Consider the following 21,937-nt stretch of genomic DNA (forward strand, 5'->3'; position numbering starts at 1 on the left):
GGGTCAAGTACAGCACGGTGATGTTGGCAGCAAACTTGCCAATACATGCAAATAATCCATGTATCAACGTTTTTTAAAAAAAACAAAAACCCCTGACATTTTCCTAAACAAATCTGCGATCTGTGCTGTATGAAATTTCAGTAGGCTACAGTCCTCTGTAAAGCAATCAACAAAAATAGCCCTCAAACATATTTACAATTTAAATCTACAGCAGCCTATAAATAATTATCGAAAAAAACAATGATAGTTTTACTGTTTCTTTACTAGCGACTAAAGACGATAAATACACTTAAATAATATTTGAATTTTGTTCAGGCATGTCGTGCGGCGCATTGTTTGGGGTCCTCACTGGAGGCTCGGCGGCGCCAGTGTCCCTCAGGCAGACAGTTCCAGTGGAAGTAAATGGGAGTAAAACTGTGAAATTCTCAGTGAAATTAAGTGATTTGGGGACTTTGTATCGCCAAACGTCCAACAATGAATCTGGAATTGCTCGGTAATTATCAAAAAACGTCTCCTTGTTTTCTGTACCCCTCACTTTTCTCTCAACGCGAACACTGTGCTCTGTACTTGTTATGGTTAGCATCGTAAGTTAGCCGATTAGCATGTTCACTGCTAACGAATTCAAAATCATCTAAATGATTGCATATTCCTTATTCGTTTTGCCAATCACGCGGCATTATGCTGGTTCATAAACTATCGTCTGATAATTGTTGATATGTAAGCGCCCGAATTTATCAAATGCAAGCAAATGAGCAGATGAAGTGACAGTTAGCTAACGTTAGCCTCCGATACGTTGTTTAGTATTTGAATGAAATATATCTTTAAATAGTTCGACGTAAGTACCACTGCGATACCATATACTGGAAATGTTATCACTTATATTGTACTAAGCCTAATAACTGCTAACTGATGCTGTTATTTAGACTACGTGGGAATTAAATCGTTCATAGCTTGTCTATATGATCAGCACCAATGTTTCTATTACGTTTCTCTGTCTTGTAAGATCCTGAAATGTACTGTGAAGAATTTAGTTACTTGCTAAGTTACCTGTGGTGTATATCCAAGTTTTGAGTACTCAGACAGAGTCTGTACTTGAAAGTGATATAATGACCAGTTCAAGTCAGTGTTTCTAACACTCCTGTCAATATGTTGAGTGTGTGAGTGCTTACCATAAATCTCCTTTCCTTTGCTCCTTCCTAGAATCGTTCGGGCAGAATTACCCAGAGGTAAGTAATCAGGTTTCAAAAGTACACATAAGCTTGACACAAGTCCAGGTTGACATTTGTGTGAAGTAAGGAATACTTCTGTTTTGCTGTATTGTTTTTCATATTTTTTATGTTTGTCCTTAGGAGGCAGATGGCACTCTGGACTGTATCAGCATGGCCCTCACCTGCACCTTCAACCGCTGGGGCACCCTGCTGGCTGTGGGCTGCAATGATGGTCGTATAGTCATCTGGGACTTTCTCACACGAGGGATTGCCAAAATCATCAGTGCACACATCCACCCAGTCTGTTCTTTATGGTGAGATCCATCACACGTGTGTGGTTATTACTACCTAGTGAATATCAAATTTTGTGTGCCAGTAGAGGTAGACAGATTTTAAGCGGTCTCTGCATCTCAATCTGAGACCATAATTAGTTTTCAATATTGTTTACATTTTTCAGTTTCATTGAAGAGAATTGGTAATACATTTCAAAAACTATCATTAGTAAAAGACACAAGTTACTTTTAAATATTCATGCAGCTGGAGTCGAGATGGCCACAAGTTGGTGAGTGCTTCCACAGACAACATTGTCTCGCAGTGGGATGTCCTGACTGGAGACTGTGACCAAAGGTTCCGCTTTCCATCACCCATCCTCAAACTACAGTGCCACCCTAGAGATATGTAAGTGATCTGACAGTGTCTGTGTGTATATTATGCATCTAATGTGTGCTTTCACCAGTGTAGTTGTTCTTCTAGTAATCATTTTATATATTTGATAGTAACCAATAATGATGTGCTTTAGGGACAAGGTATTGGTTTGTCCCATGAAGTCAGCCCCAGTCCTTCTGACACTGTCAGACTCTAAACATGTTGTCCTGCCTGTGGACGACGACTCGGACCTGAATGTGGTGGCGGCTTTTGACAGGCGGGGCGAGTACATCTATACTGGCAATGCCAAAGGAAAGGTCAGTTATTCCATTCAACTAAGAAAACCACAGGGCTATATATTTCTGCATGTTGAAAAAGTCCGAATCTATTGTCTACATTGATGCAATGTAAAAACACTCACGACAGCAGAGTATATGTATTATAAAGGATTTTTGCTCTTTCTCTTGCTGTATCTTACTCTGTTCAGATCCTGGTTTTGAACACAAACACACAGGAGCTAGTGGCTTCCTTCAGAGTGACAACTGGCACCAGCAACACCACTGCAATCAAATCTATTGAATTTGCACGCAAGGGAAGGTGAGGAAACATGAGATCTTCCTGTCTCCTGGGTTGTAACTACAGGCTTTTATTTTTCTTTGGTAACAATCTGATTGCATATAACAGTAGATGCTGGAGACACAAAGGGACTTAAAAAAAAACGCACTGTCCAAAAACCAGCTGAGCCTTTTAACTCTAACTGTTCTTTGTCCACCTTTTCTGTTTGTTGTGCAGTTGCTTCCTCATAAACACAGCAGACAGGATCATCAGGGTGTATGACGGCAGAGAGATCCTGACCTGTGGCCGAGATGGTGAACCAGAACCGATGCAGAAACTGCAGGACCTGGTAAACAGGTATGTCAGGACAAACCAAACCAATCTTTAAAAAAAGCAATGTGGCTTAACTGAAGCAGTTTTTATGAAGGAATTGCAGTAATCCATTATGCGAAAGCAAAATTACACACTGAAACACTGCTAAAATTATCTGAATTTCAACCAAGGTTTTCTCCCTATGTTTCCTGTGTTCAGAACTCCTTGGAAGCGTTGCTGTTTCTCCGGGGATGGTGAATACATTGTGGCCGGGTCAGCAAGACAACATGCCCTCTACATCTGGGAGAAGAGCATCGGTAACCTGGTGAAAATCCTGCATGGAACCAGAGGAGAGCTGCTGCTGGATGTTGCTGTAAGAATTGTGACTCAGATATCTGTACAGTTTGTTCCTAATTGACACTTAAGGGGTTGTATAATGTTGGAAAAAGAGAGATACAGCTAAATTTGCCTGTTCTAACTTTATTGTTTTCCCAGTGGCATCCTGTCCGTCCAATCATTGCCTCAATTTCTAGTGGAGTTGTGTCTATCTGGGCTCAGAACCAAGTGGTAAGTGGAGTGGGATACTAATGTGGATAATGTTGTATATTACAGACCAAAATGTGTGAATTTGGCCTTTGATGTAGCGTTTTAAGCAGCCATCTTCTTGCCGAGTGGATAAAATTTGGTGTCATCAATGTGTGAATGTTTGTTTTGCAGGAAAACTGGAGTGCTTTTGCTCCAGACTTCAAAGAACTGGATGAGAACGTGGAGTACGAGGAGCGAGAGTCCGAATTTGACATTGAGGACGAAGACAAGAGTGAACCTGAGCAGACGGGTAGATGCCACACACAAACTATATGGCGTTAAAACAAAGTCTGTTTTAAGTCAGTGGACTGAATGTTTACCATTTTCTGCTTCTTTGGTTTCATTGGTTTTCAATGTGTCAGCTATAAACATGTGATGGTGTTACAGGTGCAGACGCTGCAGAGGATGAAGAGGTGGACGTGACCACTGTTGATCCCATAGTTGCTTTTTGCAGCAGGTTAGAAAAAATTCACCTTGTACATCAATGCTATTCTGATACCATGTCTCAGTAATCAGGACCTTAATGTTAATCATGATCGTCATATTTAGCACCTCAGTACATGCTCATAATTTTTAGTCTAACAATCAGCAAAACATCTTTGTGTGTTGCAGTGACGAAGAGCTGGAGGACTCTAAGGCCCTGTTGTATCTGCCTATTGCACCTGAGGTTGAGGATCCAGAGGAAAACCCCTTTGGTCCCCCACCAGATGCCTCGGTCCAGGCTGCTGCTCCCGAGGACACATTGGCTGGCAGTGACAAGAAGCAGCGGCAGCCTTCATCTGAAGGAGGTCCAGCCAAGAAGAAGGCTCGCACCACCACCATTGAACTACAGGGGGTGCCAAGTGATGGTGAGAAAATAAAAGCATTGAGGCATGAGTCTGTTTTTCTGTTGTTGTGCTTTGTCACCTGAGACTGTTTTTACACACTGTTATAGAAGGTTTTTCAGCTTCATAGTGCTTGATGTAATAAATCAGCAAATGAGTGAGAAGCTTTATTATCTATTTGTGTCTTTTTGGTTTTACTGTGTCAAAGCTGATCTTAGTGTCTGTCCGCTCTCTATCTTCTCAGAGGTGCACCCCCTTCTGGGTGTGAAGGGGGATGGCAAATCAAAGAAGAAGACCGCAGGCCGGCCCAAAGGCTCCAAAGGTAAAGACAAAGACTTCTCCTTCAGGCCCAAGCCCTACAGGGGCGAACGGCCCTCCTTCCCTATCGGGCCTGAGGTCCTGGGCAGCTCTGGCCCAGGAGGCGGAGGAGGAGGAGGAGGAGGAGAAGGGATGAAGGTCAGGGCAGAGGGGGGCCTGGCCACAGGTAAGCATGCCACCGCCCCTGCTGCTGCTAAGTCTGGGAGCTCTGCTAGTCCTGCTGCCCTGCTAGTCTGATTGACACCCTACCAGCCTGGCCTGTCTCCAAACCACCCCAACCTCCCCCTTACCCCTGTACCGCTTCCACCCCAACCACACAGCTCACTGACAGAGACCCGCCTGCTGTAAAGCCACAGTCTGGAGGTTAGACCAGTGTTTCAGTTAATCTGAACCGACCAGTGTTTCAGTTAATCTGAACCAACCTGTACTTGAATTACATTAAACACAGCACAAGTCATCTGCTCAGTCCCTGTCGTCAGGTTAAACAGATGTGCCCTGTGTTTCTGTTAGAGGTAAACACCCTGTAGTCGCTTGAATACAAGGAATCAAAATCCCACTTATTTTTTAATGACAAGCTATTTGTGTTTTTCGTGAACAAATACCTTCAAGGACCTGGTTATTTGATGCATGTGAAGGATAATTAAATTGGCCTCACTGATACAGGGATGCCCTGTCAAAATAACCAGGCCCTAAAAATGGTGTTACAGTGATATAGCTGCCTGTAAAGCTTCCCATAGCTTGGTTCTCTGAAGTCCAATTGCTTTGATTTTTAAACCCTTGGAAGAATTTCACTTGGATCAATGAGAATCCTCAGAGATTCTTATAGCTGCTTTTCATGCTGAAATACAATAATACTATAACTCCTTAACTAGAGAGATTGTACAAACAGACGGAATCATTAACTTTGAACTTTTCATTGGTCACTGAATGCATCATTTGTTTGCATCATGCATCATTCACTTCTTCACTAAACTTCACACTTAAATGGGTCCATGTGATGGAGGTTCCTCCATCATATCATTATCCCTCCCTAACTGTGGCTTTTCACCAGTATAACCTCTGCTAACTGCAGCCTCTCAGTAATTTGCTCATTTAATTTTGGTGAAGCTGGGCTGTGGTTGGCAGATGGGTGTTGATGTACCTAATGGTGGAATGGTGTAGCTTGTTTCCCTGTGGGCTAGCTTGACTAGTCGTCATTTTACTTCCTGCTTGGCCTTTGACCCTCCTGCTCCCGCCTCGCTCCTTGGGCTTGTCATGTGACAAAAATGTTCGTAAGGTCTGATCTTTTCTGTTTCTGTGTGTGTCAGAGATGTAGGGGTGCAGTGGAGTCTGTGTGATTGAACTTGATAGAAAGTTCTATCGAAGCGATACAACAAACCAAACGTGTATGGTAGAAATGTAGAAATGACTGCAGGTGATATGATAGCCCTTCTGTCCATCCCCATATCAACAATATCAGTTTGTCTCTATAATTTTATTATTATATTGAAGACATGCTGCTTTGTCAGTATTTATTATATACGAGTAAATAAAATGTATTTTTGGTGAGATCCTTACTATTTAGTTAGGAGAGATATTAATGTCTTGACACACACAGAAATGTGAAAGCTGTACACACCAGAACTATTTCCTGACAAAAACTGTTTGCTCAGTGTTGTATAGTGAGTGTGTTTTTATCATTTCAGATTAAGTATGGAGATGCATGTTTTTTTTTCTTTGCTTTACATGTATGTTCTTGAACTGTGGTCAGGTTAGCTGTTTCTCCTTGTTTGCAGATATATTTATTTATCAAACCAGGTCCTGACTCATGTGACATTAAATCAGTGCTGATGATTCCTGACGCTCGTTTCACTGAATAATTATTGAAACAAATGGAACATTGCACATCTATTTCACAATTACATAAATCTGTTTCTATTTACTTAGATTTTTTTAAAATTTGACAGGTTGTTCACATCATGACAGTAAGTGTGTCTTTTTGCAGGGAGTTTGGTCTCACAGGCTTACAAACAACACGACATCGGAGGGATGGACTGATGGCTGCAGGAGCACCAGTGGGCTCATAACAAAGAGACATAAATCCTGATGTCATGTACAGACTTGAGTGAAAGACTTTATTTACTGTTTGGTGTGCAGACTCTTTCTGCTCCCCGATCAGAGACCAGCATCACAGGGGAAGAACCCCTTAGCCCGGATCGCCAACAGAAGAAGCAGCTATTGCAGTAGAGATCAGACCTCTGTCGCTGTAGGATTCATCATGTATAGAGCGCCTCTGTTCTGATAGTGTGTATGTGTTGCCATTCTTGTTGTTTTTATACGTATTAAACATTCTGATTTTTGTCTTTTTGATTACAGCTTTTATTTGAACTGTTTTAAATGATAACATGCGGAAGAAAACAGAACTCAATGTAGAGTAGCTAAAAAAGCTGTAAAATACAAGTGATCCCAGTGTGCCCGTGATAAGGACAGGGAAGTGTCAGGATTTTAAAACCTGGGAAGAAGACATTTAGTATGACCATTGGAGCAGAGCAGTGATGAGACAGGCTGACCTTCTATATTGTTTCAGTTCATTTCATAATTTTCAGAAGGTTGAACTGGGTTTGCCTCGCCAACCAGCCCATCTGTACCTGTTAACACACACCTCATAGATTTTTTCTTGAAGATGTTTCGCTGCTCATCCAAGCAGCTTCATCAGTTCTAGAAATGAAAACTCTACAAGTCCGGACGCCTTGCTTCAATCTTCTCTACGTATCATTATGACCTGGATGAATGAGAATCTTCATTAACACCAATACACCTCACAAACTGCATTTTCCACCTGTCAAAAAGTGATTTAAGACCTCTACAGAGTGCCTTAGTGCTTATTTCTGCCTCCAAAGTACTTGGACTCATTCTTGTCTATTATATGTGACAGATTATAATCCAAGCAGCCCATTTGAACCTGCTAACACCTCAGAAACGACATTTTCCGCCTGCCAAAAAGTGATTAAGCCCTCTACAGAGTGCCCTAGTGCTTATTTCTGTCTGAAAATTACTTGGACTCATTCTTGTCTGTGATATTCAACAGATTATAATCCAACCAGCCCATTCATATCTGTTAACACACATTTAAAGAGCCGACACACCTCAGAAACTACATTTTCCACCTGCCAAAAACCAGAACAGCAGAGAGAATCCGGTGGATTTTCAAAGTAAAATACATCAATTAGACTCCGGCTGGTGAAAAAATACAATTAAAGCCAAATTCACTGTACATTAGCTGAGTTAACTCCTTTGTGTGTTGCAAGCCAAAATCTTGGTTAAAAAAAAACAATATCCACCAGGGGGCTTTATAACACGGCATAACTACGAAATTAACTTAAAAGGCCTTCCTCCAGTCAATCACGCCAACCACGCACTCATTCAGGGATTTTTTGAGACTCAATATTTGCTGCTTCGGCTCTACAGTAAATTCTGTCATGTCGGATACTCATTCGTCTCATTTGTATTACACTCAACTGCAAAACGTTTAAAAGAAAGCCGCTATTTAAAATGTTATTCCCTTTATTTTGAATAAGGTAAAAAAAACAAACATCATCTTGCTGTTTAAAAGAGATTTTTTTCTTTATAGCCTCCGGAAACATTTATTAATTTATTTAATTATTTTTTCAAAATAGAAGTCCTGAGGGGACTTTCGTAGTCACGTGACTCCTCTGTTTACAGACATCCGGAGAAACATGGAGGACACCATAGGCAGTAATCCTCAATCTCTCGGATTTACAGAGAAACTGAAGTCTTGGCTGTCGTGGTCATGGACTTACGTGTGCTTCATTTGGTTCGGCATGGTGCTGATTATGATATATGTCCTGTGGAGTCCGCTGAAACTGCAGGAAACTCTTACCTCAGGTGAATTAAGGCAGCTGCTAGCTAGCTATTGTTAGCCTTCGGGTGACTGCTGGCTTTAGCTGGCATCAAGCGGGAGCTGGAGGTTTGACAGCTCGTTGTCTGAGTGACTGGAAAACACATAGAGTGGATTTTCTGCTTAGATGCAAGTCGAGTATTTAAATAGCTACTGGCAGCAGTACTAGTACAGAATGTGTTCATGTTTGCTACTGTGATGTGCGAGATATTCTGCAGCTAAATGTCACCTGCTTCCCCCGACCTCCTTTAGCTATTGTTGTACAGCCATACATCAGAGGACACTAACTTTATACAGCTCTGGTTGCACTTTAGCACTAATTGTCTTTTTTTCTTTTAGCATCAGTGTTTTTAAATACACTGACACCCAAATTCTATGTGGCTCTGACTGGAACCTCCTCTCTGATCTCTGGACTCATTCTTGTGAGTTATTATTATGGATCTCATAGTATGTAGGTTACATGTCTTCTCAGTTCATTATGTACATTTAGTCTAATTTTAAAGCATTTTATGTGTTTTCACTCTAGATATTTGAGTGGTGGTATTTTCGTAAATATGGGACCTCGTTCATTGAGCAAGTGTCAGTGAGCCACCTCCGTCCCCTGCTGGGCGGAGTGGAGAGCAGTTCCACAACGGGTCTGTTCTCATCAGTTAATGGAGAGGCAGAACCCAGACCCAGCGTCTCAGGTATTTATGTGTTTATGTACAAACTGTTAAAATGTTAATACTACTGCTAATACTAACAACAATGTGTTCCATTTTGGTAGAATGCAAGGTCTGGCGGAACCCTTTAAATCTTTTCAGAGGAGCAGAATACAACAGGTATGTCTGGCTGTTAGAAGTGTAAGTAATATGTTTACAGTGCATAAAAGGGAAGTGAAATGATGATCTATGATACAACAATAGCTCTTGGTTTTACTCTCTGTGTTACAGGTACACCTGGGTGACTGGAAAAGAACCTTTAACGTACTATGATATGAACCTGTCTGCTCAAGACCATCAGACCTTCTTCACAGGAGACACACAACAGTTAAGGCCAGAAGATGCTGGTGAGTTATATAGAAACTGAAATGTTGACTAAAAGTCAGAAATGAAAGGTTTTTTTTACATGTTTCTGAGGTTGTGGATTCAGGATGGCAAGAGGACAAGTACTGTTCAATAAGTGTGAGAACATCTTGTTACAGTGATGCAGAAGGCCTGGAGAGAGAGGAACCCTCAAGCCAGAATCAGAGCAGCGTACCAGGCCATAGAAATCAACCATGAGTAAGCTCTACTCCTACACAGAATCCCTACACATATTTTAAAACACACTGTTATGTGTGTATTGTGACCTATGAGATGGGGAAATTAAGCGTCTCAGCTACAGCTCAGACACAGCTTGCTTTTACTCTCTGTATTTGCTTCTGTTATATTATGTTTTAATTTTGGACTTGAATGCAAATATAAATATTGTGCACCAAAGAGTAATACGTAATGAGGATCATCATCTATTTTTGTGTAGATGTGCTGCAGCATATGTGCTTCTAGCAGAAGAAGAAGCAACCACTATCACAGAAGCTGAACGGCTCTTCAAAAAAGCATTGAGTATTGGTAAGGATGGTTTGAATGTACTCTTAAGTGCTTCATTATAATGTAGCACATGGATTCGGGACTAAACTCCGTAAAGAGAAACCCCACCCAATTCACTATTCACTATTCACTACCCAATACATTTCACTATGCGCCATTCTGCAGAGCTACATCGCAGGCTGATGGGGTTACAATTATAGCATGATATCAGTGCCTTCCATCTACATCTGACCACAAGACGTAGTTTAAAGTTGCTTGTGCTGTTTTTGTTTTTATATCTTCTCTTCTATTTACAGCTGGTAAAGATATCAACTTACTAGTATACATAAAACGCAGACTGGCAATGTGTGCACGCAAGCTGGGACGCATCAAAGAAGCTGTGAAAATGATGAGAGATGTGAGTTCAGTTCTATAGAATGAGGGTTTGTCAAATTACCACCTGAGGTGACACAATAATCGTAACAAGTACAATGGCAGTGCAGCATGTTTTATGTCTTTACAGTTAATGAAGGAGTTCCCTCTATTGGGAATGTTAAATATACATGAAAACCTCCTGGAGGCCCTTCTTGAGCTTCAGGCATATGCTGATGTCCAAGCAGTCCTTGCAAAATATGATGGTAAGACCTAATATGTCAACTTCTACACATCTTTATTTCACAGTTGTACACAAATATATATGACCGATGTCCTTTCTGCCTTTTAGACATCAGTTTGCCAAAATCAGCCACAATATGCTATACATCTGCACTGTTGAAAGCACGGGCTGTTTCAGATAAGTATGTCATCTTTTAGTTAAAGTAATAGCACTAACCTTACATATTAAATTTTGCATTAGCGTTGTCTGCTGTATGAGGCAGCGCTAACAGCAGGTAGCAGTGTTTCATATGATGCGTGTTGTCACAGGTTTTCTCCAGAGGCAGCGTCCCGGCGGGGGCTAAGCACAGCAGAGATGAATGCAGTGGAGGCCATACACAGAGCCGTGGAGTTCAATCCACACGTGCCAAAGGTCAGTCATTAGTCTGAGCCTTTTAGATCTTTTGAGAGCTTTCTATATAGGATGATCATTAGTGGGTCATTACTCCTTTATTGACATCTGGGATTTAAAATAAGCACCTATTTTAAGTCTACACATTAATTATTATTACCTGAATAATCTTGATACCCTCTTCCATTTGACATTTAAAGTGTATGTTTTATAATGCACATACACATGACTGTTTTTATCATTCAAATGCAACATATAACATGTAACTGCAGTGTGACTGGATGGTGGAGGATTACCTCCTGCACACTGTCAGCATGCACCTGCTTTCATTTTCGTGTTCTTCCTCAAATGTATTTCTTATCTTTACTGCAAATGGTGTGGCAGGTTTTTTTAGATTAGTTATCTTTAGACTGAACAGGCAGGACTCCCATGACTGACATGTGTAAAGGTCTCGTGTGGAACAAGAGGTAGATAGGAAAACAAATATAAACAGGCAGCAGGTGATCTACTCCAGACATGCAGCAGGCTCACCAGGAGGTGTCACTGTAGGTCTTTATACTTAAAACGCTGCAGTTTCACCTGTGCTAAGAGCTTTCGGTCCATGCTTGTGTCTTCTTTTACCAGAAGAGTCACATACGTGATACGTGGGGAATATAAAACAGTATAGTATTTGGTTTATGCGCACATTTGGATCCAATAAAAAAACTATGACGGATTAAAGATGACCGATTGGTCACAGTGGCATGATAGCATGAACATGTAGCACACTTTGTGCTGAACTGGAGACCATGGGACTGGATATCTGTCTGGTCTTTCACACCGGTTCCCACAGGATTAGATGTCACACATCCACACAAAGATTATCACACAACTCGTTGCAGCAGTGTTTTGTCCCAGTTTAGGCTTTGTAGTGTGGTGTTGTTTTATTTCAGTCTGTTGTTTTAAAGAGGGTAAGAGAACGAGTGTGTTTGTGTGCGTGGAGGTGGGAGACATCAGCCAACACTTTGATCCAGCCTTTGATTTTAAAGTGAGGGCCCTCATCTTCAGTGTCTTTCATAAAGCTCCCTCCCTGTCTTGCCCAGAGGCAGCCGTCCACTCATCACGTACCCTCATCTTGTTTCTTATCCTCTCATGTTCCCTTATCCCCTCTCATCCCCTGGTTGAGCCAAACAGACGGTCTGAATATGACCACTGCTGCCAACATTGTCAAACTGACTTCTTTGAATTTAGGTGAATAACTAAATGACATTATGAAATTTTAACACACCTTTCATGGAGGATTATTGGAAGGCTCATCTTTCAGCATTTGACTCTGGAATCTGGTACATACCCGGTGTTCTCATAGCAGAGCGCTGGGTATGAAAATGTAACAGTGGAGGGGGGGTTGCTTTGTGTTGTCTGACATGTGAATAATGAGTGCACCTGTGACTCTGGCCTTTGTAGATGGGCCAGTCTGTTGTCACCAAAAGCAGCAAAAAATTCTGCCATGCATGTAGCTCCAACCTAATTTTCTGGGGACTGGGGCATGCGTTGGAAAGGTTTCCTATGCAAGAAATGTTTGTTTGCCAGATCCCACCACTATGCTAATATATACAGTGCTTAGTTATTAGTATTGTAAGGACAGGTTTCCAAGGCTTTTTTGTAATACAAATCTATATTTTTGCCATCATAGCAGCTCAAATTGCTCAAAAAAGCTAAGTGTCTGTTTGCATTTATTATTTTAACAGGCTTTCTGAGACTGTATTTCTCTTTCTACATTTAATAATAAAAGCATTATAATACAGGCTGCAGAAGTTGCATCACAGCCGACTCGGCAACATCGTTGTTGTATGTCTGTATAGATAATGCTTAATACCTCTTTAGCTCTTCTCTTCATTTCTAAATTCATCAGCATATAGTCAGGGCTGAAGATTTTACACAACAAACCCTGATGTTGCCAGCTTGGTGAATTTATACAACCAAATATCTACTAGCTCCCTTGAACAGGTGGCGCACTGAAGGAACATTGTTGGGTCAAGCGTTGTGTGGTGCATTAAGTTCGGGTGTGTTATCAAGCATGCCAAGCAGATTATATATGAATATCATGCAAGGCTACATCACATGAGTTCATTCAGACTGTTCAAAAGGCTATACACACACTAAACCTTCATCTACACACACACACAGGCTTTAGACCCACAGCTGTTTCAGTGCACACATCCTCCTCCCACATGGCCCCTTTCCCTTTTCCTCTCCATCTTGCCTCTAATTTCCTTCTCTTCTCCTACGCTCCTATGCTATTTTCCTCACCTCCTCATCTTCTTGTCCTCCTCTATTTATCCTCCACCCATTTCTACATCTGTCTGTCTATTCCAATCAGCCTCTCTACCAGCCGGTGGTTAAAAAACTGACAGCGTCCCAGATGCTTGCGTAGCTGATCGTGTTCCTGCTACCTAAATCTGCTTTACATTTACATTTACTACCATTTTGGTTATTGCATGTTCATTCTGAAGCAGCCAGGCTGACCCCATCCCATTTACTTTGTTAGTTTGCTCCACTTTGAAAGGCAGTTTCTTATATCTCACCCCATTCGGGTTGACATTCTCTCATCTAGATTGCCTGTCAAGGCTCACAAATGGAGAGTTTTTTTTGGTGTGCCTCTGAAATTGGCTATTTGGTTTGTAAAATGAGACAGAAAAGCAGTGGTTGGTTTGTTCTGAATTAAGATGGATGAGGTTAAACAAAAAGTGACCTGCACCATGTTTCGGAATTTGAGTTTTTCTTCAACTGATAGCAGAATTCTTGTATTAGTTTATTAACACAGCACCTTATTTTCTTTATGTTCTTTCAGTGCACACGTTTGTTTGTCCAACAGTTACATAGCCAGTAAATGGCTGATGTCATTGTTGCCTGTGTGTCCCATTGTGAGTGCACAAAGTGCTGCAGATTAGAATCAAGAAGGAAGCTTATGAGTTATGCTCTGGACTTATGACTGCTCAGGGATAAAAGGAGAACACATGAAACTCAATCCCTTCATCAAAGAGGCGACAGTGAGCAGAGAAGCAGACCGCAGAAAGGGGGGGGGGGGGTTGTGACTGAGGTGTCACCAGGTCTAATGCCGTGGCATGTGAGGAAGGACAGCTGAGCAGCCAGCCTCTCTAAATGGTTAATCTTAAAACACAGAAGACCTAGACCTACATGTGTGCCATATACTCTCCATTCATTAACAATAACAGATTAATAGGGTAGCAGAAATATGTGCATATATTTACAAATTCTAAAATTGTGCCTCATTGACAGTTTGGCTGTCCTGTGTTGATGTCCTGCTATCTTGAAACGGCTCATGTGCATCATTTTACACAAGCAGTAATGGGTTTCCTCTGTGATGGCTGAGCTGGCTGCCTGCCTCACCGTGGGTGTTGGGGGACACAGGGAATGGTGTTTAGACCAAAGGAGGCTGAAATGTTGAAGATGATGAAGGCAGACAGTCAAGCGTCTCAGCTGGAGCAGAGATGGCTGATTGAAGTAAATTGGACAGGATAAGTGAGAAGGGCAAACAAGCAGCTTCTGGTTGTCTGTGTGTTCTTGTAACAGCTACAGAGGATGTTTAGACGACAAAAGAAAAGGCTGTACGTTAGAAGAGTCTGCTGGAATGGTTTAGTGGTTGGAGGGCAGCTCATGTGGTAGAGAGGAACAGCAGTGACACACATATGAAGCTAGATAGATTCAACATATCATATGAATTTGTCACCGCAATGAGATGAGAGAGGAGGAGGAGGAGGGAAGCATGGGATGTAGAACGGGTAAGGGAAGAACCCAGTCTAGGTCCTGGGAGACGGAAATCTGTCTTGTTTTCCAGTAAGCTTAAGGCATGTGAAGATGAGTTGTAGAAAGACAAGGATGAGAGAGGGTTTGACAGCCATGGGCGGGCTATGATCATGGGGGTGAGGTGGAGATGGGGGGGGGAGAGATGGGTGAAGCAGCCTAGTCCGGCTGGCTGGATAGATGGATGGATGGCTGGCTGAGCCTGTGACCATGGAGGGGATTAGACAGGATTAGCTGTGGGGTAACCTTCCCAAAGTGTCAGTCTGAGATCCAGAGCGTTATGAAGCTGGCCGCCTGGGAATGCAGCCCAGGGGGCCCCTGCCCTGCGCATGGGTTTTGTTTAACACAGACTTTGGCTACGCAGGGCACCACAGAGATAAATTACATAGACTGGCAGGTTCATCAAAGTCAGTGTGCATTCATTCATGACTTCCCTGTTGACAAAACTTGGACATATTTTAAAATATTTAAAGCATAAATTAAGACCAGAACATGATTATTTTGTTATATTGTATTGTTAGTTCTATAAGCCTGTTCTGTGTTACTTCAGTGACTGTTCTATAGGTTATAACTCTGGGATGTGGGACTTTGTCAGCACAGTGAACCGACTGACTCACTGGGACACACTTACACAGTAGGCAAACAGAGGAGGGGGAGAGGGGGATGTTAGACATTCATGGAATGAATGTACTGTAACAATAACACACACACACACACACACACTTTGGACAGCTTTTCCCTCCCACCTTGAACAATTGCAAAATAAGGCTTTTAACAAATACCTCACATGAAGAAAATATGTTTTCAGTCTACAGGGAGTTAGCCTCTGGGAATTGCTCAATAGACCAGAGTCAGAATGCGCTGGCTGAAAAACATGTGAATGAAACCTTTAAAGCTGCATGAAGATATCTTCTTCTGACCACAAGGGGGCAGATTTTTTGTATGCCAGACTTACATCAGCACACCTATTTGAGATGCTAAAATGTTGTTGAAGGGTTCAGCATGTTCTAATGGAAAGGGAGGAACCACCAACAACTTGTTCAATTTGCCTTATGTACATTGTTCAGCATGACAGTGTAAAGACGGAACACACTTCTCAAAATGTAATGTTAAACTTTGTTATTTTGTGCTTTAAGAACATCTGTCCACAGTACATGTGGGACAGTAGATACCAGAAAGGACAGATGCTGAACAGAAGTCTTATGTTTCTTCCAATTCCTGTCTGCAGTACTTATTAGAGATGAAGAGCCTGATCCTGCCTCCAGAGCACATCCTGAAGAGGGGTGACAGCGAGGCTGTAGCATACGCTTTCTTTCACCTGCAGCACTGGAAGAGAGCAGAGGGAGCCTTAAACCTACTACACTGCACTTGGGAGGGCAGTACGTATCACATTTATGGATTCAGTTTTACCATCTTAGTTGGAATCACATTAAAGTCTGAAGGCTTACTTTTTTTAATTACTGTACAGCACTCCTGGATATACAAATGAATGAGGACATCAGTCCTCACAAAAAGATTGTTATTGTTGAATGTCAGTGTGTTGTCACTGTGTATAATATCACAGATTATTTATTTATATGGTGCAATGCTGTTTTAAATGGTGTCTTCTAGCCATAGTTTGTAGTGTGTGATTCACTTTCCTGATTGTCGTCACAGCCTTCAGGATAATTCCCTACCCACTGGAGAAAGGTCATCTATTTTACCCATACCCAGGTTGCACAGAAACAGCAGACAGGGAACTACTGCCCTGTGAGTGCTGCATCCTTCACCTACACACAACACTTAAGCCGTATTGTGCTTTGAAATCTGCATCGGTTATGACAGCATCTTGCGCTTTCTTACCGATTTCTCATTTTTGCTGCAGCTTTTCACGAGGTGTCCGTGTACCCAAAGAAAGAGCTTCCTTTCTTCATCCTCTTCACAGCAGGCCTTTGCTCTTTCACTGCCATGCTGGCCATGCTCACACATCAGTTCCCTGAGCTCATGGGTGTCTTTGCCAAAGCAGTAAGTACTACCACTAAAGCTTTTTAATTAATTTAATAGCCACTCTCACATGAGTGTTGTCTGATCAGTGTGATCTTCTGTTAATCTCTTTGGGTCTTTCGTGTGTTTTAAATGAATATTTGTTTGTAACCTGAACCTTCTTATCCAAGTCGTAACTGCTGTGTTCCATTACTGTCAGTAACACTGGAGGCTCATGGGATTTGGAGGCCTGTAAAGTCTGAAAACAAGCTGTAGTCCAATGTAAGCTATCAGTGACAACAGCTGAACAATGCAGGCCTATCGCCACAGCTGACATGCAGCCTTAAAGATTTAGAAGCTACAAATGCGTGCATTGTTTCCTTTTATGTTTATTTATTACGGGCGTGTTATCTGCTCTTAGCCAGTTTGGCAGCCTCCTTACTTTGGCTAATGCTTTGTTTATGGTCAGCGTGTTTATTAGGGTCTGTCTTTACATAGACTCAGAGTCTCGTAGCAAAAACAAGGCCACCAAGAACATCTAGTGCTCTTCCTTTTGTTATGGGAAAGATTGGGTGCAGATAGGATTTTTACAGCGGACCCAGTGAGCCTGGCTTGTGTAATGTTCAGAGAGAGTGCATGAAAACCATTGAGGGAGAAACACAGAGGTCCTCACCGCAGTCTGAGGAAAAACAGATTTCTCTGCTATTGCTGCTATTGAAAGAGAAGTTAGACATTGGCGGCAGCCTGCCTTTCCCTTATTTATAGATACCAGACATGCAGAATATGTTTCATATATTAAATGGGATTAAAGAGTACTTGATTTGCTCTTGTCTGGCCTGGATGATGCTTCCACTTATGAGACCATTAAAGTGTCAAAAGCATCAAGCACACCTCAAGTAGTTTCAGCAAAAGTCATATTGTGATATTTTAGAGGACATCATACTGTTACAAGCTAACCTAAATCACTATCATGTGTGTTTTAAATGTCATATGATACACATAACTGCTATAATGTACTGCCTATCCTATATCTTAATTGTAGATCTAACTTGATATATGATCTGCTGGTAATCAGAAAAACCTGAGCGGCTGAGTTGCTCCTCAGCTTTTAAGAATGAATTATATTCATCAGGTGTATTCATGCATTAGCGTGATTGTTGTGAAACTCCACGTATTGCACAGCTGAATATATAAAAAGGGAAACGGTAATTTTTGGAATGAGGAGTCAGTTTTAGATCTGGTACATTTATTCCACACTCTTAGTCCAACAGTCATGGAAAAGTTGGTGCCTTGGACATAAAGAAAGTGCTTCACAGCAGTAATGGTGACCACTGAGTTCCTTCTTAATTTCTGGGGAGCATGCAGTTGTTTCGGGCGCCAATTCAATGTCTGATTGACAGCATGAAGGCCACTGTTGCCAATTTTCTGACAGACTTGCACTTATCTAAAACAGATATACCATAAAAGCGAATCTAAAATTCTCAGCATGACTCCTGTGTTGTGTGTCCTGTGTTAACATCATGTGATGATCATTCGTGTGAAAATCACAGCAATTAATTGTCTTGTTCATTTACATAGTTGTATGATTGCTATTTCAATACGCGTTGAGGTTGTTGAGGTCCCTATTTGGAGAACTATGAGTGCACACTGTAAATTAACGGTAATATAAAGTTTATCCACAGGTTGCATGAATATATTGAGCTGTCAAAACTGTTTCCACAACATTTGTAGATATAACACTTGTACAATGCTGCTCTGCCTGTGCTTGAGGAAACATCGAAGTATGTTGACATTCCCAGCAACTCCATGGCATAAACTGTGTTCACTTCAGCACTACTAACGTCACCCTTAGCCCTGTTTCTAGAAAGGATAATGGGATAATGAGTCAACTCTGTGTCGCCACAATCATGCAAGTCCTTATGTATTATATATATAGTGTAACTTTAAATATTGAATTTGATTTGAAGGTGAAGGAGAAGTTTTACAAACTTGTAACTGAAAGTTTTTTTCCACTTGCAGTTCTTCAGCACACTCTTTGCACCCCTGGGTTTCTTCGCAGACAAGATGGAAAGCTTCATGCCGTCCAGTTTTTGGCACCAGCTGACTCGGATCTGACCCCAGCACACACACACACACACGCACACATACACACGCACACACAGACATACACATACACAAACTAATACCACTTTAAAACCCTGGGACAAAAAGTGTTTGCTCTCCTGTCTTCAGCATTACTGTCCACTTGCTGCATTGTTACTGATTATGTTGGCTGAGGTTGTATCAACACAGCAATACCACTCCTGAGATGCTCTCCCACACTGTTCCAGCAGTCAGAGTTCTTCCAAGAACACATTGAGTGAATACCATTTTCAGCAATTTCACAGGGTCATTCACTTGTCATCATATTAACATAGGGAAATATTACATTTTTCAAAAGGCCCACAAGGCCTGCCTCTAAATGTGGACAATAATTAATTCATCTATTAAAAGAAAACTAAACCTGCATGATATTAGTGCTCACCCCTTACACAATATCCAGTTAGATACAGCATCATCAGTGTAAAGGGCATCTCTGTGTCACTGTATCAGCCCTCACTGCTCCGCAGACATCCAGCGGAGGCAGATTTAAAAGTGTGAGACCTCCTAAAAAGGGCCGTGTGATTTACAGCCTCGGAGTGGCTGCAGTGTATACAACGCCTCTGCAGTTCAGCAGTTGTTACCAAGGCATGACACCTCAGCACTATATCACTGGGGCAACCGCCGCCCCCGCAGCATCTCAAAATGTAAATGGGATCATCACTGGTCACAGCTACGACCTCTTATCTGTGAGACTCACTCATTTGCACTGAGTACATACACTGCTGGGCTCTGTAAGTCGTTGTGTCGGTCAAGTAGCCAAAATAAAATCACAGAAGCAACAATTGCAGACATTATACACACAGTGGATTCAACAAATTGCAGCAAAACATGTGATTACAGTAGTTCTGACTATACTGAACTGGAGTTTTTTGAGTCAGGTACAAGAACTGAACCGGTTCTATTAAAGGGACAGTTCATCCTGTGGCCTGCAGGGCTGTTCAGGTGTGAGTTTTGGAAGCACAATAATGTGCATTGTTGAAATGGAATTTTTTGGGGGGGGTTCATAACTCCTCTCATATTCATTGTTTTAAGAGACGTTTGCAAAATTAAACATATGCCCACTCACGTCAGCTGGACTCCACCTCTTTGGCTGTATTTGGATTAACCAGGTCGTAAGCTGGATGGTGACAGATAAACCATTCTTTAGAACCCTTTATTTACAATCCCTTCCAAAAAATGCATTACATTAGATGATTTGTCCATAATTGGTAGTTTAACAAACTTAAATATGCTGAGATACCATTGCTAATAATGTGACAGCTTCTCAGTATCAAATGTACCTGCTATAAATTTGCTGTTAAAATCTGTAAACCTAATACTTTACAAATGTTCCAAAACTGTGAAATTTAATGTTAAAAACATGTCACCTGTTCAATTAAACCTGGTTGTGGTGTGATGTCACACATCCCAACACAGATGTGACACACATTATGTCAACCTTAATGTGACAATAGTAAAGTGCTTTTTAAAAAAAACAAAACACTGAAGACAAATTTATTTAGAATTTTAGTGGCCATGCAACATTGATGTGCACCTCAGAAAGTGTGATTTTTATCAGAATATCGTCATACTAGATGTTGAAACAGTGTTACATTGGAAAACATGTTTATGAAGAAAAATAAATATACATTTGTAATGACCTGTAAGAAGCAGCTGAAATATTAAAGTACATGCTGAAGACAGGAGAATGTGTGAACAACTGTATCTGAGTGTGAAAGCAAAGACTGACAATAAATTAAATTCAGTACTGTTTCCTGGCATGTGTGATACTTTTATTATATAGGTGCTTAGTTCTTCTTTAATATAAATGTTATCTCCTGCATTATTTGGTAAATCCAGAACAAGCACTTCTTCCCCTTCATCTTTCTGAAACCTGCACAGATGAGGTTTATTGGTTCTAGTTCAAAATGTACTCCAGCATCCTGGTACTGCTGCTATATAAAGCCAAGAGCCCATCATGTCCATCCTTATGATTATACCTCTCTGCCATCATCAGCAGATGCTTTTTACGTCGCATGTTCCTGGTGCCATAATCATACTCCGTGCACTCATGCTTAAGTGGTGAGCAGTGGTAATGAAAATCACCGCTGAGGACTGTTGATGGGACCTCAAGTGTTTGCTCTCAGTGCCAGAGCACGGCTTCATGCAGCATGTGGAAACTTGAATTGCTCGCTGACCTCCATGGCAGAGCTTCAGAGCCAATGCAAAGAAAATAGAAGGTATAGATGACAGGAGAGAGGAATCTCAGCAATCTCCTTATGATAACATGACAGGTGAAATGATGATTTAGTTTTGTGGCTGTCTAACACACACATAAATTTAAAATGTCCAGTGGAAAGAGGCATTCCTGACAGCTGACCTACTGAAATAAGAGGTTTTAATGCCCTGTTGCCAACCTAGTAAGCTCACTGGCATGATGCATTAATGAACCAGGGACCTGTGCCAATGTCTCACGTACAGAGAACCTGCCTCAGGAGTTATATGTGTTATGTCCACACAACACGCCTGATCCTTTCCAAGAACTCTGAATTCTGTTTTTGTTTATTAGACATTGACTTTAGCTTTTGTATGTTACACTCACACGTGACACACTGTGTTACCTGAAACACAAATCAAACGCACCCTTTGAGGAAAGGTGGGGTTATTTAATCTGTCATGACTCTTCCCTCTGTTTTGGCTCCTGGCACCACATGCTGCTAATGTAGCACCTCATTACCTGCTAACACTCAAATCCTGTGTTATGTTTCTGTTGCTGCTGGAACTGAACACCTCCAGTTATTCACCAGCTGTGGCCCAGCTGTGGAATCAGCTCTCCTGTCATCTCTGGGAACCAGGTGAGCCTCCAACAGCTTCTACTCAGACTGCCCTTACGCTGCCAAGGTAAGTGCTGCACTGCCTGAGCTAACATGCTTGGTAATGTGTTTGGCTAATGTCCACGTGGTGGCCTACTGCTGATGCTTCTAGTCTATGAACAGCTGCTTTTTATGGTGCTTTTTGTCTGCATGTGGACCTGCTTTGTGGTTGCTGTTCTTGTTGTTGGGGATTGTAGCAGCTTTGTACATGAGTGTTGTGCCACATGTCTTCCTGCAGGCCTTTGTTTCAGAATCAGAATCACACATACTCTATTAATC

General features: G+C 41.6%; 2 protein-coding genes across 4 annotated transcripts; both read left to right on the top strand.

Moving 5' to 3' along the window:
• Positions 1-347: 347 nt before the first annotated feature.
• rbbp5 (retinoblastoma binding protein 5) lies at positions 348-6,793 on the top strand. 3 transcript variants are annotated; one of them, XM_028406970.1, is made up of 14 exons: positions 348-493; positions 1,201-1,226; positions 1,350-1,522; positions 1,746-1,886; positions 2,008-2,170; positions 2,341-2,450; positions 2,646-2,765; positions 2,940-3,093; positions 3,216-3,287; positions 3,438-3,555; positions 3,693-3,762; positions 3,918-4,153; positions 4,374-4,613; positions 6,432-6,793. In XM_028406970.1, the coding sequence occupies exons 1-14, from the start codon at positions 475-477 to the stop codon at positions 6,482-6,484; spliced, it is 1,695 nt and encodes a 564-aa protein (XP_028262771.1). In that variant the 5' UTR covers positions 348-474; the 3' UTR covers positions 6,485-6,793. The 3 variants fall into 3 exon arrangements, with proteins under 3 accessions (XP_028262771.1, XP_028262772.1, XP_028262770.1); XM_028406971.1 differs by having other exon boundaries at positions 4,374-4,451; XM_028406969.1 differs by lacking the exon at positions 6,432-6,793 and having other exon boundaries at positions 4,374-6,425.
• A 1,349-nt stretch (positions 6,794-8,142) lies between these two features.
• Positions 8,143-20,556, top strand: st7l (suppression of tumorigenicity 7 like). The gene is made up of 15 exons (XM_028406461.1): positions 8,143-8,332; positions 8,685-8,767; positions 8,872-9,031; positions 9,112-9,166; positions 9,278-9,393; positions 9,529-9,607; positions 9,846-9,934; positions 10,210-10,310; positions 10,416-10,530; positions 10,617-10,689; positions 10,817-10,919; positions 15,931-16,081; positions 16,359-16,451; positions 16,567-16,706; positions 18,684-20,556. The coding sequence occupies exons 1-15, from the start codon at positions 8,164-8,166 to the stop codon at positions 18,777-18,779; spliced, it is 1,623 nt and encodes a 540-aa protein (XP_028262262.1). The 5' UTR covers positions 8,143-8,163; the 3' UTR covers positions 18,780-20,556.
• The last annotated feature ends 1,381 nt before the right edge of the window (positions 20,557-21,937 follow it).

The sequence above is a fragment of the Parambassis ranga genome, chromosome 5 (assembly GCF_900634625.1).
Source record: "Parambassis ranga chromosome 5, fParRan2.1, whole genome shotgun sequence".
Lineage (NCBI taxonomy): Eukaryota > Metazoa > Chordata > Actinopteri > Ambassidae > Parambassis > Parambassis ranga.

Excerpts from the sequence above, each read along its gene's own strand:
- rbbp5 (XM_028406969.1), top strand. Across the intron at positions 1,887-2,007 it reads CAGTGCCACCCTAGAGATAT|GGACAAGGTATTGGTTTGTC; the intron begins GTAAGTGATCTG and ends GATGTGCTTTAG. Across the intron at positions 2,451-2,645 it reads GAATTTGCACGCAAGGGAAG|TTGCTTCCTCATAAACACAG; the intron begins GTGAGGAAACAT and ends TTTGTTGTGCAG.
- st7l (XM_028406461.1), top strand. The coding sequence starts at position 8,164 with ATGGAGGACACCATAGGCAGTAATCCTCAATCTCTCGGATTTACAGAG. Across the intron at positions 9,167-9,277 it reads AGAGGAGCAGAATACAACAG|GTACACCTGGGTGACTGGAA; the intron begins GTATGTCTGGCT and ends TCTGTGTTACAG. Across the intron at positions 16,082-16,358 it reads ACACTGCACTTGGGAGGGCA|CCTTCAGGATAATTCCCTAC; the intron begins GTACGTATCACA and ends TTGTCGTCACAG.